The sequence below is a fragment of the Macaca mulatta genome, chromosome 6 (assembly GCF_049350105.2).
Source record: "Macaca mulatta isolate MMU2019108-1 chromosome 6, T2T-MMU8v2.0, whole genome shotgun sequence".
NCBI lineage: Eukaryota > Metazoa > Chordata > Mammalia > Primates > Cercopithecidae > Macaca > Macaca mulatta.
In genome coordinates, this window is record NC_133411.1 from 159,621,503 (window position 1) to 159,645,397 (window position 23,895).

The following is a 23,895-nucleotide window of genomic DNA, read 5'->3' on the forward strand; positions in this document are numbered from 1 at the left end:
GTGGAGGAACCCAGCACTAATGATTGCCCCACCCTCTCTGCTCTCTCCCCAGGACCGCCGGGAGAGCCTGCCCACCTCCCCTCCCTGGACGCCGGGCGCGTCCCGGCCCCCCAGCAGCCTAGACGGCTGGGTAAGCCCGGGGCCGTGGGAGCCAAGCCGCGGGAGCAGCATGAGCAGCCCCCCGCCGCTGCCGCCACCGCCGCCCATGTCTCCCTCGTGGAGCGAGCGCTCAGTGTCCCCGCTGCGACCGGAGACCGAGGCGCGGCCCCCCAGCCGCCAGCTGCAGGCGCTTCTGGCGCGAAACATCATCAACGCGGCCCGGCGCAAGAGCGCCTCCCCGCGGTCGGCGGGCGCCGAGAACCTGCGGCCCTTCTCCCCGCCAAGGGCACCGCCGCCGCCGCCCCCGCGCATGCGCTCGCCACAGCCCGCTCGCCCCGGCTCGGCTACTATGCTGGGGGCAGCCTTCGCGCCCATCCCGCGGAGCCCGCTTCCCGCCGGGCCGTCGTCCTGCACCAGTCCCCGGAGCCCGCTGCCCGCGCCTCCCAGGCCCTTCCTCTACCGCCGCTCGCCCACGGACTCCGACGTGTCCCTCGACTCCGAGGACTCCGGGGCTAAGTCTCCCGGCATCCTCGGCTACAATATCTGTCCCCGCGGGTGGAACGGCAGCCTTCGGCTGAAGCGTGGCAGCCTCCCCGCCGAGGCCTCCTGCACCACCTAGAGCCCCACCCCCGGCCCCACCCCGGGAGGACAGAGCCAGCAGAAGGCTCATCAGACCTGGGGGACCCAAAGGGTCTGGCCTCTTTGGGCAGCCCCAGAGCTGAGGGGTCAGCAGAGGAGAGCTCTGGGCTTGGGGATGGGTTAGGGACGCAAGCTTGAGTTCTAGCCCTTGCTGTCATTCAGCTGTTGTGTGACCCTGGGTAAGACTCTTCCTTGTTTGACCCTCAGCTTTCCCATCTGTTTAATGGTGGCTTTGGCCAAGACAATCCACAAACGTCAAAATTCCCCTTCCCATCAATACACACACTCTCTCTCTCTCTCTCTCTCTCTCTCTCTCTCTCTCTCTCACACACACACACACACACACACACACACACACACACACACACACACACATACACGTTAGTGCCTTGGATGAAGCAGGGCAGTGTGTACATGGACCCCTGGACTTGCTGCCTTCGGGGTTCCATACTCCTCCCTCCCCTCCTGGCTCTGCTCTCTGGAGTCTGGCAAGTGCAGTGTGTTGGGAAGATCCTAGGCCTATGTCCCATGTCCAGGCACTGGCCTGACCATCCGGCTCCCTGGCACCAAGTCCTAGGCAGGAGCAGCTGTTTTCCATCCCTTCCCAGACAAGCACTATTTTTATCACAATGACCTTTAGAGAGGTCTCCCAGGCCAGCTCAAGGTGTCCCACTATACCCTCTGGAGAGAAGAGGCAGGAAAATTCTCCCTGGGTCCCTGTCATGCTACTTTCTCCACCCTGGTTCAGACTGTCCAGGACATCTTACCTGCAGCCACAAGAGAACTATAAGGCAGTGATTTCCCTTAGGCCCAGGACTTGGGCCTCCAGCTCATCTGTTCCTTCTGGGCCCATTCATGGCAGGTTCTGGGCTCAAAGCTGAACTGGGGAGAGAAGAGGTACAGAGCTACCATGTGACTTTACCTGATTGCCCTCAGTTTGGGGTTGCTTATTGGGAAAGAGAGAGACAAAGAGTTACTTGTTACGGGAAATATGAAAAGCATGGCCAGGATGCATAGAGGAGATTCTAGCAGGGGACAGGATTGGCTCAGATGACCCCTGAGGTCTCTTCCAGTCTTGAAATGCATTCCATGGTATTAGGAAGTGGGGGGTGGGTGCTGGTGGTGGGCTAGTTGGGCTTGAATTTAGGGGCCGATGAGCTTGGGTACATGAGCAGGCTGCTAGGTTAGGGTCTGCCTGTATTTCTGGCCCCCTTGGAAATGTCCCCTTCTTCAGTGTCAGACCTCAGTCCCAGTGTCCGTATCTGCCCAGAAAAGTAGACATTATCCTGCCGCATCCCTTCCCCAGTGCACTCTGACCTAGCTGGTGCCTGGTGTCCAGTGACCTGAGGGAGCCTGGCTGTAGGCCCTCAATGATTCCCTAAACCTTGGTGGCTCTGATTCCAGTCCCCAGGTGGGACTCAGGGAGGAATATGGCTGAGTTCTGTAGTTTCCAGAGTTGGCTGGTAGAGCCTTCTAGAGGTTCAGAATATTAGCTTCAGGATCAGCTGAGGGGATGGAATTGGCTGAGGATCAAATGTATGTAGGTGAAAGGATAGCAGGATGTTGCTAAAGGTGATGGAGAGTATGGGTTTAGGACTTACTCACCCGTCAGGGTGGTGGTAGATCTAGAACCCCCAAGTGAGGCTGGAGAGAGTTAAAGTCAGTATGAAAGATAGGGTTGGGACGGGGTGCTTTGGAATGAAAGTGTGACCTTAGAGTGCTCCTTGGACCTCAGGAATAAGGACACAGGTCCTGCTGGTGTGAAGATGAGAAGGGGCTCTTACTCAGTTAATGATGAGTGACTATATTTACCAAAGCCCCCACCTGCTGCTGGGTCCCTTGTAGTGCAGGAGATTGGGGCTAAGGGCCCCTCCCAGAGAAGGGACACCATCAGGCCTCTGGCTGAGGCAGTTGCATAGAGGATCCACTTCTACCTGCATTTCCCAAAGGACTAGCAGGAGGCAGCCTTGAGAAACCCGCAGTTCCCAAGCCAGCCCCTGGCTGTTCTCTCATTGTCACTGCCTTCTCCCCAACCTCTCCTCTAACCCACTAGAGCTTGCCTGTGTCCTGCCTCTTGCCTCTTGTAGAATTCAGCTCTGGCCCTCAATAAATGCTTCCTGCATTCTTCTGCCTCCTGTGTCATTTTCAGCTGTGTCTGATGCCCTTCCCTTCTCCCCAAGCATGGAGCAGTCCATGGGACTCTGGGTGGCTGGGAATATTTGAGATACATGGGATGGGAGCTTGGGAAGAAGCAGCCATGGGGAGAGATGGGAACAACGGACAACTTGAGGCCATAGAAGTTCCTGGGTTGAAGTCCTGGTCCTGTCATGGATGAGCAAGGTGACCCTGGGTGAGCCCACTCCTTCTCCAGGCCTCAGTTTCCCCATCCATATAAAGGGGAGAGTTGGTCTAGGTAATGTCTCAGGCGGTACTGTCCAGGCTCTGAACACAGAGCACTATCACCAGAGTGGGCAGGGCCAAGCTGGGTCAGGGCTCTGTGCTCTGGGGCTGTTTCCTCATGGCAGGTGGGGGTGCCAGGGCAGGAAAGGAGCCACTGTAAGAGGTCCCATCTGAGCCATGAAGCCCCAGTTAAGCAAGGACTCGGGCCATGAGGCATCCTCTCCTGACAGGAGCGTCCTTTGGCCAGAGAAGGGGATTGTGGTCCTGTTCCCAGGTGAGGCTAAGCTTGCCCTAGGAACACATCTCACTCTTCCTCTCTAGAAGCTCAGGCCCACCGAGGGCTGGGAAGCTAAGGTCAGGGCGGTGGACAGCAGAACCCAGGCTTCTGATTTGAGAGGGTGTCAGAAATACGCCCCAGGATAGTCTGCCAGCATACAGACACAGGTGCTCCCCACCCTGTGCCCAGCCCATCCTTGCTAGACCCACCATTCCCCAGGAGTGGTGTGTGCCTTGGACCCAATCTTTATCTTCGGCTGGGGCCCCACCACAGCACGGTGTCCCACTGCCTACTGGTGATCTCACCCCAGTCCCCTGACACCTCAAACAAAGTTCATCCAAAACTGACCTCAGTGTCTACCCCTACCCCACCTGCTCCTCCTCTTCCAGTCACCCAAGCATGAAACAGGGGAGTGGGACTCCCTTTCCTCACCTCCCACATCCAATTCCTCACCAAGACCTGAGAGTTCTTCAAATACCCTTCAACTCCCTCTCCTCTCCATCCCCTTGTCACTACTCTGATCCAGCCACCCCTGGTGACAGATCCTCGTGCCTCCAGTCTGGCGCCCTCCAACCCATTTCCCACATGGCAGCAAAGATACCTTTGGAAAATGCGAATCTGATCACTCCATTTCACCACTTTGATCTCGTCAGCAACCCTTTATAAACACAGTTTCCTTTTGAAAGCCTGCTGGGATCTGGCCCCTGCCCCCACTGTCTGGGCTAATCTCTCAGCACTGCCCTCAGCAATGGCTCTACTTGCCAACCCCCTACCATCTTTATAAGTGACATGTCCACTACCTGCCATGCCCCTTCTCTGCCCAGTGAACTCCCACTCATCCTTCAAGGCCCAACTCCAGTGTGTCCTCCTCTGGGAAGCCTTCTCACCCCCTACCCCAGACTGAGCTGGTAACTCCCTCCCCTGGGCTCTCTTAGAGCCTTCCCCAAAGCTTGTTTACCCATCTGAATCTGACCTGGCTGAGCTCCTTGAAGACAGAGCCCTGCCTTATTTATTTTCAGTCCTTAGAGAGAGGCTCAGGGAATGTGAGAAGGTAGAGGGAGGGAGGGAGGGAGGGAGAAAAGAAGGCAGGCAGGAAGGAGACAGAAGAAGAAAGGCAGGAGAGAAAAAAGGAAGGAAGAAAAGGATAAGTCAAGCAAAGATATTGAGGAGCAATTCATTCATCCATCCATCTATCTATCCATCCATTCATTCACCTGGCAAATATCTACTGAGTTCCTGTCAGGCACCATTCTTGGCACTAAGGATTTAACAGTTAACAAGCGGAAGCTACCAGCAGCTGACCCTCAACATTTCCAGGTGACTTTGGTGCATGCATATGTGAGCGTGTGTGTACACGTGGGTGCAAGCCCTCTGTCGGCAAAGGCCTGTTGCCAGGGCACCTGTCTTCCCTAGGGTCTGGTGCTTTTAGCATCTGGCTCCAGCTCCTATTGCAGCCCGAAATAAGGCTGTGACCCATGGCAAGGCAGGAATGATTCTCATCAGCTGAAGCCAGAGCTGGCTGCAGGGGACACCCTGCTCGCTGCCTACTGACTGCTGACCGCTGACTGCCTACAGGGACACCACGCAACTCTCAGCTTCCCGACAGAGGTGTTAATCTTGGGGGTCTAAGATTCCCTCCTGCCCACTGTGGTCCCACTCTCTCAGGTACCAGCATCCTAGGGGAGCTTGGGGAACTCGGGGGAGTGGGCAGAGAAAATGATCCAATCCCCAGAGCTCCTTCTCCAGGAGAGGAAGGGCCCTGCAGTAGGTCTAGGGAGTTTGGAACCCCATGAAAGCCTAGATTCTGGTTTGGGAAGAGAGGAACTCTAAGCTCTAGGTTACCCTGCATTAAATGGGGAGGGTGTGGCTAGGATTAAAGGTGGGGAATAGGTAATGGCTCTGCTCAGGACTTTGGGATTTTTACGCAGTAGAGGGAAGCAGCTTCTCTGTCTGTAAAATGAGAGACCCTTCCCAGCGTCTGTGAATTTCTGTAAAGGGAGTGTTTATCAAGAAACAGATCTGTGGACTGTGGAATCCTAAACGGTCATGATCGAGGCATTCTCAGTCATCCCATGACCCTCATCCCCAAATGCATGTAGACACACTCATGTTTACCTACAGTTTTAGGGGGATTGTGAACACCCTAAAGCCCATCCATGTATCTCCGTGATTTAGCCTAGCCCCCTAATGTTACAGAAGGGGGAACTCAGGTGCAGAGCTGCAGAGCTACTTGTTTGCAGTTACAGAGAAAGTCAGGGACACCCACTAGACTCCAGTTGCACAATGAGTGCCCACAGACCGAGGGCCCCTTGTGGGTGTTGGGGATACAGATGAAGGCAGATTGTTTTCTAAAGGAAGGAGTATAGAAAAATCCGGAGGCAAAGGAGAAGGGTACCAGGCTGGGTGGTCAGTCAAGGAGCTCAAGGGCTCTGCCTCTTCTCCAGAGAGCAAGTTAAGGGCTTTGGACCTCATTTTATTTGCAGATCTCTTCCAAGATTCCTTGAAAGTGCCATGAGATACAAATCACGGGATGGAACAGGAGGGAGAGAAGGGAAGAGGGAGAAAAGAACACCACAGAAGTTAGCCCAGTAATGGGGAGATGGGGAAGATGGGGGATGGTTCTCTCTGCTTGGTTGGACCAGCCTGTGCCCTCAAGCCTCAGGGCCAAGTGCCAGGGATGAGAGGGGCACACCAGCCTCACAGACCCCATTGCAGCCCCAGCCTAGCCCATGCTTCCTCTCCCCTAACTTAAACCTCCAACCTCTTTCAGTCGTGGAATAGGACTCTCCTGGGTCAACAGATGACAGTAGTCTGAGACCTTTGCCTGCCCCACCCGGATGCCCCTGGCACCTACTCTCCCTCTGATCAGGATGCCTGAGCTGGGAAAAGCCCCTAGAAACCACCCTTGAAGAGACAGTGCTTCCCTAGCAACACGAAAATAGATCTGTGCAAACTTGAGCACCTCCCTCTCATTCCCTGGGCCCCAGTCTCCTCTGCACAGAGACCCCGAAGGCTCTTCCAGCTCAGATATCCCTTGCTTGTGATTTTGGGCTGGTCTAAAGCTGTTCAGGACCGGGGCAGGGTGAACCAGGGACTGGAAGGAGGTCTGGGGAGAAATGGAGGCAGGCTGGCCCATTTATGGGGGTCTCTCCTCCACAGGATGATCCCCAAGGAGCAGAAGGGGCCAGTGATGGCTGCCATGGGGAACTTCACTGAACCAGGTAAGGTGATTCTAGCCTCATGCCTTCCTCAGACTCCATCTTTTCCTCGCTCCCAGGCTGCACTCACCCTGGCCTGCTGGCCCCAGGCCTGGGCAGACAGGTGTGAGCTCCAGGCCAGCCCTGAGGGAGTGCCCGTGGAATCTGCCGCCTCCGCTGGGAAGCTTCCTGAGGCACCCGGAGGGGTCTTGCCCATCTCTCCACAGACCCAGGAGCTGAGGCTGAGTGTCCCAGGCTGGGCGTTGGCTCTAAAATGACCCTGGCCCTGGCTTTATCTAAGGCCTCACCTCAGCCCCAAATTAAGCTCTGAAGACTCCGGTCCCAGTTCCAGCTCTACCTGTGGCTGCAAGCTTTGCACATACTTGCCCTTGCCTATTGCTCCTTGGGGTTCACCGAGGCCTCTGGATGGCCCAGGATGGCTGGGCCCCATGGCTCAGACAGGGGAGTGGAGAGAATGGAGCAGGGTGGGAAGAGCAGACCGCCCATTTAGATACAAAACTTTTTACTTAAAAGCTGATTTATCCAATGAGTAAATCATTTTTATCATTTCATTTGAAAAGTTTAAATTCATTTTTATCAATTTTATAAGACCTCTTCAGGAACTCTTGATATAATTTTGGAATCTGTGTATTTGGTCTACTTTACAGGATTTCAGGTATTTTAAAAATTAATTTAGGGGCTGGACACAGAGGCTGATGCCTGTAATCCCAGCACTTTGGGAGGCTGAGGTGGAAGGATTGCTTGAGCCCAGGAGTTTGAGACCAGCCTGGGCAACATGGTGAGACTCCATCCCACAAAAAAAAAAAAATTAGCCAGGCATGGTGGCACATGCCTGTGGTCCCAGCTGCTTAGGAGGCTGACACAGAAGGATCGTTTGAGCCTAGGAGTTGGAGGCTATAATGAGCTATGGTTGTGCCACTGCACTCCAGCCTGGGTGACAGAGTGAGACTCTGTCTCTTAAAAAAAAAAAAAAAAATCAACTAAGTCAGAGCTCTCCAGCTTTATTGTGAATCATAATGATTTGATGTTGGTTAGGCATACAGATGCCCAGCATCTACTCCTGAGGATTCTGACTCAGGGGACCTGAGGTAGGACCTGTGCATTTGCCTTCAGCGTGCTAAGGAGTCAATCATATTTCGTGACTTTATATGTGGCATCCTTTTAACCTATTTTGTGTGTTCTTGCTTCCTCTTGTTGATGTCCAGTTTCTTCTCCCACCCTGATTTTGTAGCTAAAATATGCACATTCTATGCGTATTGACGCTCTAAATAGAAGGGTCAGGCAATGCATTCTCTTTTCTCTTGGGGAGTTAATTACAGACCCCCAAATATGGAGACACATCATTGATGCAAGATTTGAAATATATAACTTATTGATTATTGCTAAGGTACTGACTAAAGACAATTTTGAAACAAAAGAAAAGTAGGAAGAAAAAATAAATCTTATAATCTCACCACCTAAAGACAGCCACTGTAAAGTAAAAATTATAAAAATGTTTACCATCATTGCATGTTTACTATGTGGCAGACACTTTGCTAAGAGAAAAGTATCCTTTATGCTTTGTGTCATTTCATCCCCACCACAACTCTGTAAGTTAGATATTATCCTCATTTTGGGAATGAGAATATTGAGGCTCGGAAGAGCAGGTGGTCACATCTGGTAGGTGGTAAAGCTGCAATTTGACTCCAGGTCTCTTTGTCTCCAGAGGATAATACATCACTTTTTTTTTTTTTTTTTTTTTTTTGAGACGGAGTCTTGCTCTGTCGCCCAGGCTGGAGTGCAGTGGCTGGATCTCACCTCACTGCAGGCTCCGCCTCCCGGGTTCACGCCATTCTCCTGCCTCAGCCTCCCAAGTAGCTGGGACTACAGGCGTCTGCCACCTCGCCCGGCTAATTTTTTGTTATTTTTAGTAGAGATGGGGTTTCACTGCGTTAGCCAGGATGGTCCCGATCTCCTGACCTTGTGATCCACCCGTCTCGGCCTCCCAAAGTGCTGGGATTACAGGCTTGAGCCACCGTGCCCGGCCGATAATACATCACTTTTTTAAAAAATATCCATTTGCCATTGACTTGGCATACATTAGAAAAATTTGTTTAATTCAGACAAAACAGACATGAACAGCTTTGAAAGTGAAAGTTCATCATAATGGAACCATCTGGAGATAACCACTGTTAACATATTTATGTAAATTCTTCTTCTGTTCATATATGAATGTCTTTATATAAACATACATACACATGGGCTAAATACTATATGCTATGTTCTTTGGCTTTTTTTTTTTTTCATTTAGCAGCATTCCATCCTAGTATGATTTATCTCAAGCCTTCCTTCCCGGTGCTTACCATCATTCCGCTGTTTGCACACGCCACGTGTATTTAAACATCCCCTGATGGTGGTCATGAGGGTTGTCTGGGGTGAGATCCTTCAGGGCAGAACCAGAGGAGGCTTGTGCAAGTGACCTATTGAGAGAGTGCTCTCGGGAGAGAAGGAGGAATGCAGCCTAGGGTGGGGTATTGCTGAGCGAGGGTGTGGGCTCAGCGGCTCTCCAGGTTCAGTGTGAGCCTGTGGGGAGCTCTCGAGCATGAATTCCTCCGCAAAATTCATCCCACCTGAGGCAAAGGCGCTGCGGCAGCATCCATTCCACTGGCAGTTCTTTGTAGAAGGTGGCAGTTTGAACTATTAGCTGTTGGCCGGGCGCGGTGGCTCAAGCCTGTAATCCCAGCACTTTGGGAGGCCGAGACGGGCGAATCACGAGGTCGGGAGATCGAGACCATCCTGGCTAACACAGTGAAACCCCGTCTCTACTAAAAAAAAATACAAAAAACTAGCCGGGCGAGGTGGCGGGCGCCTGTAGTCCCAGCTACTCGGGAGGCTGAGGCAGGAGAATGGCATAAACCCGGGAGGCGGAGCTTGCAGTGAGGTGAGATCCAGCCACTGCACTCCAGCCTGGGCGACAGAGCAAGACTCCGTCTCAAAAAAAAAAAAAAAAAAAAGAACTATTAGCTGCTAATAAGGGGCATCTGGGCAGCATCCACCAGAAGACTGAGTCCCAGTTTTCACAATTTTAAACCCCACTGCAATAAACGTTCTTCTACATATATCTTTGGACATATTTATTCAACTTTTCCCCTGAGAATAAATTCCTAGAAATAGAATTACTCAGTCAAATAGGTTTTATCTTTTTTTATTTTTTAATAGAGACAAGGTCTTGCTATATTGCCCAGGCTCGAACTCCTGGGCCCAAGCAATCCACCCACCTTGGCCTCTGCAAGTGCTGGGATTATAGTTGTGAGCCACTGCAGCTGCTCTTTTTTTTTTTTTTTTTTTTTTTAATTGAGTTCGGCTGGGGGAGGTGGCTCACACCTGTAATCCCAGCACTTTGGGAGATGGAGGCAAGCAGATCACCTGAGGCTGGGAGCTTCAGACCAGCCTGACCAACGTGGAGAAACCCTATCTCCATTAAAAATACAAAATTAGCCAGGTGTGATGGCACATGCCTGTAATCCCAGCTACTCAGGAGGCTGAGACAGGAGAATCACTTGAACCTGGGGGGCGGGGGTTGCAGTGAGCCGAGATCGCGCCATTGCACGCCAACCTGGGCAACAAGAATGAAACTCCATCTAAAAAAAAAAAAAAGAACAATATTGAGCTCAGCTCATCTGTACAGTGTTTGAGAATATGATGCTGAGGGTGCTTTATTATGTATTTAGGTATAACTATTCTTTCGTAATTTTAAGTAGGCAGTACACTTTCTCAATAAAAACAGTAACAACAAAACAGTGTAAACAATTTCTAACCCTCCTCCTTTATATGTCCCATGGTCACTGCTATGGTGACATGTCTCCTTGTAGATGTTTGCTATGGCGACATGTCTCCTTGGCATGTATCCTTGCAGATTTTTCAATGCATGCAAAAACACATACTTATTTTTTAATATATAAATGGGGGCCGGGCGTGGTGGCTCACACCTGTAATCCCAACACTTTGGGAGGCCGAGGCGGGCAGATCACTTGAGGTCAGGAGTTTGGGACCAGCCTAGCCAACATGGTGAAACCCCATCTCTACTAAAAATACAAAAATTAGCGAGGCATGGTGGCTCATACCCATAGTCCCAGTTACTTGGGAGTTTGAGGCAGGAGAATCACCAGAACCCAGGAGGCAGAGGTTGCAGTGAGCCGAGATTGCACCACTGCACTCCAGCCTGGGCAACAGAGCAAGATTCTGTCTCAAAAAAAAAAATATATATATATATATATTATATATATATATATAAAATATATATACACACACACACATGTATAATATTTATATAATATATAATACAAATGGGATCTTCAAATACCTATTCTTCTGATTCTTACTTTCCCTGCAATTGGAGGGGAATTAATTTAATTTATACTGGATTTTTTTTTTATTTTTTTTTTGAGACAGAGTCTTGCTCTGTCACCCAGACTGGAGCACAGTGACATGATCTCAGCTCATTGCAAACTTCACCTCCAGCTTCAAGCGATTCTTGTGCCTCAGCCTCCCAAGTAGCTGAATTACAGGCACACGCCACCATGCCCAGCTAATTTCTGTATTTTTCGTAGAGATGGGGTTTTGCCATGTTGGCCAGGTTGGTCTCGAACTCCTGACCTCAAGTGATCCACCCGCCTGGCCCTCCCAAAGTGCTGGGATTACAGGTGTGAGCCACCACGCCCAGCCTATAAGTGGGTTTCTTTCTGTTCTTAGCATATAGAAAGTGCCCTTTATGTCTGTGTTGAAAGAATGAAAAAAAAATCAGTGTCCTTTTTAGACAGCTATTCAGGATTCCATTGACTGGCATGAATCACAGCACCCGAGTGACCCCCAGTGCTGCCCGGTAGCCATGTCCATCTCCCTAGTTCATTCACTCTCCCATGCTACTCTCTTAATGACTTTGGCACCACTTCTCCTCAAACCTTCAATACCTCCTTGCACAACTTCATTATCAGCTAAAGACCTTGTTTCTTATTCCACTAAGAAAAATAGAGTAACCAGAAGAGAACATCTGCAAGCATCCTCTGCCACATCTCTCTACTTGCTTGCATCTGCGCCCATGTTTGTGGTTTTCCTTTCTGATATGGTGGATGAACTTTCCTCACACCTGCCTGGTGCCAACTCCTCTGGCTGGGCTCTGGAAACGCAGCTCTCCTGTCACTCCTGCTCAAGGACATTCCTGCAGCAATTCTCCCCTCTCTCTACTGCATTGTTCAAAAGTTCCCATCTGTTAACGCACATGCTGTTATTCTCCATCTTTACAAACAAACAAACAAACCCCTCTTGATCCCATAGCTGTCTGTAGCCAGGATCCTTTAAAGCCCAACTCTTCCAAGCAGTTGCCTATATTTTTCTTACCAATCCTCTCTTTCTCTCTTTTTGACATTTTATTAGTCAATTTCCAAACACACATACAAGTACGGAGTAAGTACATGGTCCCTCCTTCATTCCTAAATTTCAAAGCTAATGCCAAAAAGCATGTCATTTCACCCCGCAAATACTTCAGAATGCATCAAAATAATAAAAGGATGTTTCCTTACATGCCACAAAGATATTAGCACACTGAACAAAATCAGCACTAATGATTTAATACCATTTAATAAGCGGTCTGTATTCAACCTTCTTCAGTTTCCTGGTTTGTTTTCATCAGCATCCAAACAAGGGCCACAGTTTTTATTTGGTTGCTATGGCTTCTAAATCTCCTTTAATCTGAAGCAAGCCCTCTGCCCCTTTTATCCATGCCACTCACTTGTGTGAAAAACCAGGCCAGTTGTCCTGTAGAATGTCCTGCATCCTGGATTTGGCTTATCGTTTCCTCATGGTGTGGTTAAACTTGTTCCTCTGTCCATTTTCTCTTGAACCCTCTCCAGTTAGGCTTTCACACCCAAACACTCCACAGAAACTGCTTTGGTGAAAATTACCAATGACCTTGTGTTACTAAATATAATAGTCGATTTTCAGCTCTCATCTTCCTTGACACATCAGCAGCATTTGGCTCTGTTAGTCTCTCTATCATACCTGAAATGCTTTCATCATTTATTTCCAAGATACCATCCTCTTTAGTTTCGTCCTATGTTGTGGGCTGCTCCTGCCCAGGCTCCTGGCTTAGTTCATCCTCACCGCCTCACTGTAAATGTTGGAGGCCCCAGGCTCCGTCTCTGGTCCTCTTTACCTATTCTCATTTCTTTGTGATCTCATCCAGCCTCCCAGCTTAAAGTACCATTTATGGAGCTGGAATATGAACATATGTGTATCCGATTTTAGAGATGGACCAGGCAGGCCATGCTGCCCACGCAGGGCTCTCACCTGCCAAGGTCCTCACCATTCTCTCCCCTCTGTCCTGCAAAAGGCTTCCTTTGTTGGCCAAATGTGAAAGTTTGCATTTGGCTAGTGGGAAAAGCACAAACTGCTAAGAACAGTCATCACCCTGAAAATCCTCTAAATAGCTATAAAGAGTAGTTCCAACTATGAGAAAAGAAATAAATGTAATGTTCTTCATTGAAAAACAACAACAAATACCAGTAAATACCAGTAAAAGCTCATGATGCTCAAAATTTCACCTTCAGGTCAGTTTTCTCCAGATTCACACGTCTGTCTCCCTCCTCAGCACCACCACTTAGATGCCTACAAGTCTCCTCAAATTTAAGATGCCCAGTTTTGGAGATAATTAGCAGAGTTTGGATATGGACTAGATATTAGGTAAAACAAAAATTTGTTCACTTGGAAAGCTGGAGATCTTTAAGTGATAAAAACTAGTTACAGGCTGGGCGCGGTGGCTCACGCCTGTAATCCCAGCACTTAGGGAGGCTGAGGTAGGCGGATCACGAGGTCAGGAGTTCGAGACCAGCCTGGTCAACATGGTGAAACCCCATCTCTACTAAAAATACAAAAGTTAGCCAGGAGTGGTGGTGTGTGCCTGTAATCCAGCTACTTCAGGAGGCTAAGGCAGGAGAACTGCTTGAACCCAGGAGGCAGAGGTTGCAGTGAGTCGAGATTGTGCCATTGCACTCTAGCCTGGGCAACAGAGTGAGACTCCATCTCAAAAAACAAAACAAAAAAAAGTTACAAAACATGTATGCTATGATTTTGTTTTGGTTAAAACCTCGTACGAATATAGTGATTGAAAAAGATATGAAAGGACATACACTAAGGTGTTAATAGTGGCAGTCTCTGGGCGATAGATAATGGTATTTTTCTCTTTTTTGTCTGATATCTGTATTTTCCAACGTTCCTCAGGGCCCATATAGTCTTGTTGTTGTTGTTGTTGTTGTTGTTGATGGAGAATCACTCTGTTACCCAGGCTGGAGTGCAGCAATGCAATCTCAGCTCACTGCAACCTCTATCTCCTGGGTTCAAGTGATTCTCCTGCCTCAGCCTCTGGAGTGGCTGGGATTACAGGCACGTGCCACCCATGCCCAGCTAATTTTTCTACTTTTAGTGGAGGTGGGGTTTCGCCATGTTGGCCAGGCTGGTCTCGAATCCTTGACCTCAGGTGATGCACCTGCCTCAGCTTCCCAAAGTGCTGGGATTACAGGCATGAGCCACCGTGCCCGGCCCATATATGCTTTTTTATAATAATAAAAGGTTATTTTAAAGTTAAAAGAACACATGTCTAAAACTGAACTCCTGATCTCTCCCAGAACTTTCTCCTCCCTTTGCCTTCCCCATCTCAATGAGCTGCTGCTCTATCCTTCTAGTGGCTCAGGCCAGAAGCCTTGCGGTCATTCTCAACCCCTCTCTCGATTATTGACCATACCCATGGCTTACCTTTAAAACACAGCTAGAATCTGACCATTTCTCACTACCTCCACCATTATGGGCAAAGACCTGCGCAGGGAATTCATGCAATAAATACAAATGGCCAAAGAACTTCTGAAACAGTGCTAAACTTCACTGAGCAACAAACACATGCAAATTAAACTCTAAGGTGCCATTTTTGCCCATCAGGTGGGCAAAGATTCCAAAGAATCATGACACCTGGTGTCAGCAAGCTTGGGGAGAAACGGGCATTCTTACACACAGCATGCCATGCTGAGGAGGTGCCTTGAGAGGTGGGGTCTGGAGTGTATAGGGGATGGGGTGGTGAGAGCCCGCTCTGGCCTTTCCTGGCAGTCCCTACGCTGGACCTGGGCAAGAAGTTGAGCGTGCCCCAGGACCTGATGATGGAGGAGCTGTCACTACGCAACAACAGAGGGTCCCTCCTCTTCCAGAAGAGGCAGCGCCGTGTGCAGAAGTTCACTTTCGAGTTAGCAGCCAGCCAGCGGGCGGTGAGTAAGCCACCATTGTGCTCATGGGGAAACTGAGGACGATAGAGAGCCAGTGGTTAGCCTAAAGCCAAACGAAACGGTAAGCCAGGCTGAAGACTGTGATGTTCCCATCAGATGAAGCTCCTGCCTTTCTGTGTGATCCTTGAAAAGTGTTATCTTTTTAGGCATCTCACCCTGGCTACAGAACAAAGTGAACAAAGTAGATTGGGGGGTTGAGGATAAGCCGTTGAGTGAAGGTAGTCTGCCTCCTACAAAAAAAAAAAAAAAAAGAAAAAAAAATGCGAAGACAGGCATGCATTCCAGGCTAAATTTGCAGCAGGCAGGATCTAGTTTAGACTTGGGCCTGATCTAAGATGGAAAATGTAGAATGCCTTTTTTTCTTCTTCCCACTGGAGGAAGGAAAGGCCATGGAATAACCTGCTGGTGGAGAAGAAAGGCAAGAAGGGTTCTTCCCTTGGCTTCAGAAAGGCAGCAGGCAGTTCCAGGTACTTCTAAGGAAGCCAGGGCTATTCCATCCACCCTCCACTTAATTTCTGGGCCAGACAGGAGGCAACTGAGAGGGAGTGATGTGGCAGAAAAATAAAGATGACAAAACACCCGCCCTTGCTATGTGCCTAAGTCAGTGCTAGCTAAGCACTTTGCAGGTGTCTCATTTAATGCTCATAGATTCTTCTGAGGAAGAGACCTTCATCACCATCATCCTCCTTCTATAGAGAAGGACATTGAGGCTCAGGGAAATTAAGTATCTTGCCCAGACTCAGCATTACAATAGCAATTAACATATATCGAGTATTTCTCCGTCCCAGGCACTGGGTTTAGCGCTGTAAACTAGTAACTCATCCCTGTTCCCCGATGATGGGCGTTAGGATTCTTGCCTTTCCCTTTTTTTTTTTTTTTTTTTTTTTTGGTGGAGGGAAAACCCTGGTCCCCTGCCCCGCTGAGCCTCTCCGCGGTTTATTCTACCCCCTCGCTCCCAGATGCTGGCCGGAAGCGCCAAGAGGAAGGTGACTGGAACAGCGGAGTCGGGGACGGTGAGCGTGGAGGGGAGCTCCCTGGAAGGGAAGCTGGGGGAAGGGGAAGGCGGCTGGGGGCGGGAGGTCGTCGGTGGCCTCTGAGAGCCCGCCCCTGTGCCCAGGTTGCCAATGCCAATGGCCCCGAGGGGCAGAACTACCGCTCGGAGCTCCACATCTTCCGGGCCTCACCCGGGGCCTCACTCGGGGGTCCCGAGGGCGCCCACTCTGCAGCCGCCCCAGCTGGGTGCGTCCCCAGCCCCAGCGCCTTGGCGCCAGGTGAGTGGCCTCCTCGGGTCCCTGGACCAGGGCTTGGGGGCCTGAAGCATGGGTGTGCTTCCCATGGGGCAGGAAGAGCACCCAGAAAGCTAGTCCGCCCCCTTCCCCAACACACACGCCACTGCGCCCCAGGTCAGACAGCGAGTCAGCCAAGGCCAAGACTGCAACCCGCGCTGCGAACTCGTGGCTTCCTCACTGCAGTCCTCCGTGTTTCCTGGGACGGGAAGGGGTCTCCTGTGCTGGAGCAACTGTGACATCCTGTTCCCCCACTCCTCTCCCCTAACTCGGATCTTCCCTCCTCCAACCGCCTCCGCGGAATGGGGATGGGGCGAGGTGGGGGTGGGGGCTGAAGGTGGAAGAACCGAGGCGCCCCCTTCCCCTCCGCCCCTAGGCTATGCGGAGCCGCTGAAGGGCGTCCCGCCAGAGAAGTTCAACCACACCGCCATCCCCAAAGGCTACCGCTGCCCCTGGCAGGAGTTCGTCAGCTACCGGGACTACCAGAGCGATGGCCGAAGTCACACCCCCAGCTCCAACGACTACCGAAATTTCAACAAGTAAGGCGGGGCGGGCAGCCCGGGGACAGACCGGGAGGGGCGGGAAGCCAGTCAGAGCCACAGCGGGAGCCTGCGTTTCCTGAGCACTTTCTGCAGGCCAGGCTCTGTCCCCAGCGCTTTCTACTCTTTGACTGAGCTCTGGCTGGAACAGCGCCTCCGCACCTAGTAGGTGCTCAGTAAACGTGGGAGAAATGAAGAGTGAAGGTGCCGCACATGTTGGATCCTCTCCGGGACATGGTGGGCGGGCGCTATGAGTTTTCCTGTTCTGCAGATGAAGAGGCTGCGGCTCAGGAATATGAACAACCCGGCCAAAGTCACAAAACAGGGAAGCACCGGCAGGGCTGGAGTTCTGGTCTGGGTTTGTCTGACTCCAGAGACCAGTGCCTTATTCCCCATGGCTGCTGTGTGCTACCTCTTTGATGAACATCTAGGTTTGTGTCTTTCTCTGAGGAGTCCCCAGATTTCAGCAGTTTGAGGCCAGCTCAGCTTTTCCTTTCACCAATGGCCTAGAAGAGGCCAACAAGGTAGCTCTGAGGATGGCGCGAAGTGGAGAGTGGCAGTGAAACATTGGACGCCAGAGTGAGGGCCACACAGCAGTGGCCTGTATTGGTTTAGAGCATGGGGCCTCCACGTGGACTTAAATGCAGACCCCAGGCCTGCTCGTGTGACCTTGGGCGAGTGACTTAACCTCTCTGAGCCTCCATTGCCCCACCTGTAAAATGAGGGGTTTATAGTACCTACTTCATAAGGTTGCTGTGGGGATGACATGAGAAGCCATAGGTAAAGTTTCTGGCAAGTAAGAAACTTTCAACAAACAATAACTATTGTTGTTGTTGTTGTTGTTATTATTATTATTTGAGACGGAGTCTCGCACTGTTGGCTGGGCTGGAGTGCAATGGCACAATCGGCTCACTGCAACCTCCTCCTTCTGGGTTCAAGGGATTCTCCTGCCTCAGCCTTGTGAGTAGCTGGGATTACAGGCACCCACCACCACACCCGGCTTTTTTTTTTTTTTGAGACAGAGTCTCGCTCTGTCGCCCAGGCTGGAGTGCAGTGGCGTGATCTCAGCTCACTGTAAGCTCCGCCTCCCAGGTTCACGCCATTTTCCTGCCTCAGCCTCCTAAGTAGCTGGGACTACAGGTGCCCACCACCACACCTGGCTAATTTTTTTGTATTTTTAATAGAGACAGGGTTTCACTGTGTTAGCCAGGATGGTCTCAATCTCCTGACCTCGTGATCCTCCCACCTCAGCCTCCCAAAGTGCTGGGATTACAGGTGTGAGCCACTGTGCCCGGCCAATTTTTTGTATTTTTAGTAGAGACAGGGGTTTCACTATGTTGGCCAGGCTGGTCTGAAACTCCTGAACTTGTGATTCACCCGCCTCAGCCTCCCAAAGTGCTGGGATTACAGGCATGAGCCACTGCCCCCGGCCTATTATGATTATTATTTACAGCTGAGATGAAGTTTGGACAGGGGAGAGCTTAAAAGGGATACATTTACCATTCTGCACTGGAGGCCTGAAAACAAACCATAGGAATCAAGACAGAAGTTTGGCACTGGAGGAAGGCCTTGGGCTGAGGGGTGCATGTTAACTGCACTGGCTTCCTCGGTCGGGTGCTATTTCTGAATATGCTCCTCTGGTCTGGACTGCATTTAGTGAGGAAAAGGGGAGTCCACAGAGAGGACGCCACGGTCCTGCTCCTCTGGCATTTGCTCAGACCACACGTGGAGACTGTGTCTGTCTAAGACAGACGGGTGGGCGCCGGAGCCTAGCTAGGCCTGGAAAATCAGAACTTAGGAGGAAAGGCTGAAGGAACTGGTGGTGATCCGCCTTGAGAAGAGACAGCTCCGGAGGGATGTGACTGCCCTCAAATATCTGAATAGGCAGAGAGGGTCCTGATGGGAAGAATTGGGCCTAGCAGGCGCTGTGTGAGTCACAAGCCATTAACAGACATTCTGGAGTTCCCCGCCAGGCAGGACTGCCCTATCTCCTCCTGGGCCCTCAGACCCTGCCTGCCCAGCCATTTGAAACCTACAGCAGACATTCAGTCCTGGCAGGCGGCTTCCAGGCTGGGCCACTCAGGTTGCATCTCCCACTGATCTCATGCCTCAAGTATGACAGCAAGGCACATTCCCACCAGCAGAAAGAGGGTCTTAGGGAGCCCTGCACCCAGACCTCTTCTGAGGGAGAAAGGGCAACTGAGGCATAGAGAAGAGAAACAGCAGTTTGGGTGGCCAAGATGTGCTCAGCTTCCAGGGCCCTGGGCTCCCGGTCAAGGGCCTGACTGTGGGCCTTGCATGGCTTGGACACCACCCAGCCTGTTCCTGTGAGGCCTGGCTGTTGCCACCAAAACTGGGGTGGTCCAGGCAGAAATGCTTTCCTGGCTGGGACCCAGGCCCTGGCCCGAGGTTTGTCTTTCCACCCCAGAGGCAAGCACTATCCTCTTCCCACTGGTCCCAGGCTGCTGAAAAAACAACACAAGCAATGATTTTTATTTTTCTTAAAATTAACAAACAGTATTAAGGCCAGGTGTGGTGGCTCATGCCTGTAATCCCACTTTGGGAGGCCAAGGCAGGCAGATCACTTGAGGTCAGAAGTTCAAGACTAGCCTGGCCAACATGGTGAAACCTCGTTTCTACTAAAAATACAAAAATTAGCTGGGCTTGTTGGCGCACACTGATAATCCCAGCTACTCAGGAGGCTGACGTGGGAGAATCGCTTGAACCTGGGAGGCGGAGGTTGCAGTGTGCCGAGATCATTCTACTACACTCTAGCCTGAGTGACAGAGCAAGACCCTGTCTCAAAACAAAACAAAACAAAACAGTATTATTAAAATCACATACATAGGTTCTCTTTTAAAAAATGTTAGGCAAATAAATGTAGAGCCCCTTTGCTCACCATCTTTCAATCCCAGTTGCCTTCCCAAAGGTAACATGGTTGTCAGGCTGGCCTGTATGGGCTCAGAACATTTTGTGTGGGCAACTGCATGCCTGTAGGGGGAATGATGTTTTTGTGTGTGTGTGTGTGTGTGTTTTAATACTTTGTGTTTCATTCTGTTAACTTGCTTTTTTTACTCAACATTATGCTTTCAAAATCTACCATACTAGTACGTAGAGCTCTAGTTCCTTTTAAGCTGCTGTATAGTTTTCTTTTTCTTTCTTTTTTTGGCGGGGTGGGGCAGAGTTTCACTTTTGTGGCCCAGGCTGGAGTGCAATGGCACAATGTCAGCTCACTGCAACCTCTGCCTCTCAGGTTCAAGCAATTCTCCTGCCTCAGCCTCCAAAGTAGCTGGGATTACAGTCATCCACCATCATGCCCAGCTAATTTTTGTGTTTTTACTAGAGATGGGGTTTCACCATGTGGGCCAGCCTGGTCTTGAACTCCTGACCTCAGGTGATCGGCCCGCCTTGACGTCCCAAACTGTTGGGATTACAGGCAGTTTTCTATCGTGTGAACATGCTCTATCTGTCTTGCCCATTTCTCTGCTAGTGGACATATGGGTGGTTTCTGATTTGTCACTAATGTGCTGCTGAGGTCTGCATCCCAGTGCCTACGCGCCTGTGCTTCCCTAAGCCATATGCTCGGAGGTGGAGGTGCGGGGTGACATAGCTCACACATTTCAGGTTACAAAGGTCCTGCCACATTGTCTTCTGCGGTAGCAGCACTGGCTTACCCTCTCACCAGCAGCACGCTGTGAAACTTTTCCCCCGCCACCTCACCAACTTTGCCCCGTTATCAAATGATTTCATTGTGCCAGTGTCCTGGAGGAGAAATGTCATGTGTGTTGTAATCTGCATTTTCCCCCTGATTTTCAGTGCTCTTTCTAATGTTCTCTTCTCTCTCTAGTTTTGGGCCTTTTGTCCTAAGGGAAGCTTACTGAAGGGGAGTCTAGAGTCTTGCTTAGGACAAGTCAATTCTGACTCTGTCAGCTTCATTTCTATTGCTAAGCAACGAGCCACCCACGTAGGCGCAGACTTCGAAATGGGCAAAGTTGAAAAAACCTCTTAAGAGGTACAGAATCGCTGGGCGCGGTGGCTTATGCCTGTAATCCCAGCACTTTGGGAGGCTGAGGTGGGCGGATCACGAGGTCAGGAGTTCGAGACTAGCCTGGCCAACATGGTGAAACCCCATCTCTACTAAAAATATAAAAATTAGCCGGGTGTGGTGGCACAAACCTGTAATCCCAGCTACTCAGGAGGCTGAGGCAGGAGAATTGCTTGAACCTGGGAGGCAGAGGTTGCAGTGAGCCAAGATCACCCTACTGCACTCCAACCTGGGTGACAAAAAAAAAAAAAAAAGATGTACAGAATCTTGCTTATAGAAGGGAAAACTGAGACTCAGAGAGCAGCAGGGAGGGGCCCATACATGTGACCCACATGTCAGTATACTGCTGTCCCTGTTCCACACAGCCCACCTCTCCTGCTGCTCTCTTTCTCCAGGACCCCGGTGCCATTTGGAGGACCCCTCGTCGGGGGCACTTTTCCCAGGCCAGGCACCCCCTTCATCCCGGAGCCCCTCAGTGGCTTGGAACTCCTCCGCCTCAGACCCAGCTTCAACAGAGTGGCCCAGGGCTGGGTCCGTAACCTCCCAGAGTCCGAGGAGCTGTAGCCCAAGCCTGCATCTTCAGTTCCCCAGTCTTGGGGGCCTGGTAACATCCGGAACCGAGACTTGCGGACAGCACTTCACAGTTTAAGAAGGGCCTTCACACACAAAACCTGATCGCAAATGGCCTCAGAGGTCACAAAGTTCAGTAGTCCCAAAACGGGTGTGCTTCAAAATTACCTGGGGATGTTGTTCTGAATACAGATGACTGGACTGTCCCAGACTTGCAGCATCAGAGTCTCCTAAGTCGAGGAATCTGTATTACTAATAGCAACCAGGGCCGGGTGTGGTGGCTCATGCCTGTAATCCCAGCACTTTGGGAGGCCAAGGTGGGAGGATCACCTGAGGTCAGGAGTTTGAGACCAGCCTAGCCAAAATAGTGGAACCCCGTCTTTACTAAAAATACAAAAATTAGCCAGACATGGTGGTGCATGCCTGTAATCCCAGCTACTCAGGAGGCTGAAACAGGAGAATCACTTGAACTGGGAGGCAGAGGTTACAGTGAGCCGAGATTGCGCCACTGCACCCCAGCCTGGACAACAGAGTGAGACTCCTTCTAAAATAAATAAATAAATAAAATAAATAGCAACCAGTACTCCAGGTGATTCCAGCATAAATTTTCCATGGTTTGTGTCATTAGGAGTCCACATCCACACCTCTGCTCTTCCCTGTTCCTGCAGTGTACACTCCCCCGGTGACAGGGTGCTGCTCACTGGCACCCCATCTTCCTGTGAATAATTCAAATACTTAGAAAATGTTCCTTTACTGAGAGGCAGTTGGTCTTCATCTATTCATGCTCTAAACACTTCCTAAGCACTGACTGTGTGCTAGACACTATGCCAGGCCCGGGCCTCGAGGAGGAAAAGACAGTAGGGAAGACAGATTTATAGAGCGTGAAATCATCATAATTTTCCCTAAAGCATGCTTATTGACAATTGAGGAACAGTGTGTCGTGGGGCAGAGGAAGGAGTCCCTCACCCTAGGTGTGGGATGGGATTCCAGAAGCTTCCTGGAGGATTTGAGTGGGACCTTGGAGGAGGTGTGAGAGTCCATGAAGAGAAGGGGGTGTGAGGGGGAGGGGATTCCTGGAAAGTAGACCAGCATGTGCAAAAATGTGGAACTGAGCACGGGTGCAGGGTGTTCTGCAGAAGGGATAAGGCTGTGCTAGAGGAGCCGGTGAGGGCCAGCGTGGGGTGGACCTCACTAAGGAAATGCGGAAGGTTTTAGTGATGGGTCTTGCTGGGTGCTGTGTGGGGCGTATATTGGAGAAGGGTAATGCCAGAAGCCAGGAAGCCTGTAAGGGATGAGGCCATGGGAATGGAGAGAAGGGGCCGCCTGCTGGGCACCTTGCAGGACAAGTGCAAAGTGGGGTGCTTATTAAGATTCCTTCTTTCCACCGTCCATTTTGAGCAGGCCGTTTAAGGTGGTGGTGGTGATGATGATGATGATGGCAGCTTTATATTGAGTGCCTCAGTGCTTGGGCTGGTGGTAGGTTCTCTACATATCTTATTTCTAATTCTCACAACAACCCTGAGAGAAAGATATTGTTGTCCCCATTTTACAGATGTGGATATTTAGGCTCAAAAGGAGGAAGTGACTTGTCCAGGGGCAGAGACCAAATGGGAATCTGATTCCAGTGGATGTGTTTTCTCTACACTGGGTGGTCAATGCCCACTCGCTCTGAAATCATCTGATTGTGGTGCCCTGCCTTGGAGTTTAGAAGTTGAGTGCAGGCTTGGGAGTCAGACTGGCTGGACTGGGCTCTAACTCTGCCACTGCTAGCTGGGTGAACTTGAGCAAGTCATTTCACATCCCCGAGCCTCTATTTCTCCATCAGTAAGATGAGGACAAGTATAAAATCTCCTTTATGGGTTTGTTGTGAACACAGTGCAGGACACATTTATAATAAGAGCTCAGTCAATGGTAGGTTTCATGCAACTGCTGCTCTAGGCTGGAAAAGTTGTCTGTGCACTAGATGCAGCATGAGAAGCTGGCTGCTAAGATGTCACTGGGGGTCAGTAAAGCTGAAGGCTGAAGGAAAGCCTCTCATTGCTGTAGAGCTCTCCCTGCCTCTCTCTCTGGGAGCGATGTGGAAGGTCAGGAGTCCAGCCCATTCCCAGGGTGCATGGGATAATGATTGCATTTTCCTTTTGCTCTGGAGTTTCACTCCCCTTCTGGGTCCCAAGGGCCCAATGGCCTGACTTTTAGAATTGCTTGCAATTGGTGTTTTCTCTTGAATTTGGGGGCTGCCATTGAAAGCCAGGTTTCCATGTGCTGAAGAGCAGCCATTCAAGAGTCTGAAAAGTAGACAAAAGGACTCCGATTGCCTTGGGTTGGTTCTGCTGTGCTCTGGAAGGTAACTGTAGCCACTGGGTACGAAAAGGAGCCTGGTGGGGAGACCACTGCACCCAAAACAAATTCTTTCTTCTTCTGAGAGTGTGACTTTTTCTGGTGTTGTAAAAAAGAAAAAAAAAAAAGAATGCTCATTGTAAAAATAAAATAATAATGATAAGGAGTAAAATGTGAAAGTG

General features: G+C 50.5%; 2 protein-coding genes across 10 annotated transcripts in view; both read left to right on the top strand.

Moving 5' to 3' along the window:
- SYNPO (synaptopodin) overlaps positions 1 to 2,862 on the top strand; it is a 74,701-nt gene extending 71,839 nt beyond the window's left edge. For all 7 annotated transcript variants that reach the window (XM_077937341.1, XM_077937340.1, XM_077937343.1 and 4 more), the window contains one exon: positions 53 to 2,862. In XM_077937341.1, the coding sequence (XP_077793467.1) occupies positions 53 to 718 (666 nt within the window). In that variant the 3' untranslated portion in view covers positions 719 to 2,862. The remainder of the gene's footprint in view (positions 1 to 52) is intronic.
- Positions 2,863 to 4,433: 1,571 nt separating this feature from the next.
- On the top strand, positions 4,434 to 23,885 carry MYOZ3 (myozenin 3). Of its 3 annotated transcripts, none has more exons than XM_001108712.5 (7): positions 4,434 to 5,080; positions 6,575 to 6,636; positions 14,764 to 14,918; positions 15,896 to 15,949; positions 16,054 to 16,207; positions 16,599 to 16,761; positions 21,202 to 23,885. In XM_001108712.5, exons 2-7 carry the CDS (start codon positions 6,576 to 6,578, stop codon positions 21,368 to 21,370), a joined length of 756 nt encoding a protein of 251 aa, XP_001108712.2. In that variant the 5' UTR covers positions 4,434 to 5,080; position 6,575; the 3' UTR covers positions 21,371 to 23,885.
- The last annotated feature ends 10 nt before the right edge of the window (positions 23,886 to 23,895 follow it).

Bases quoted from the DNA above. Each gene is read 5' to 3' on its own strand.
- MYOZ3 (XM_001108712.5), top strand. From the start codon at position 6,576: ATGATCCCCAAGGAGCAGAAGGGGCCAGTGATGGCTGCCATGGGGAAC. The intron at 15,950-16,053 runs GTGAGCGTGGAG...CCCTGTGCCCAG, and splicing joins GAACAGCGGAGTCGGGGACG to GTTGCCAATGCCAATGGCCC. The intron at 16,208-16,598 runs GTGAGTGGCCTC...CTCCGCCCCTAG, and splicing joins CCCCAGCGCCTTGGCGCCAG to GCTATGCGGAGCCGCTGAAG.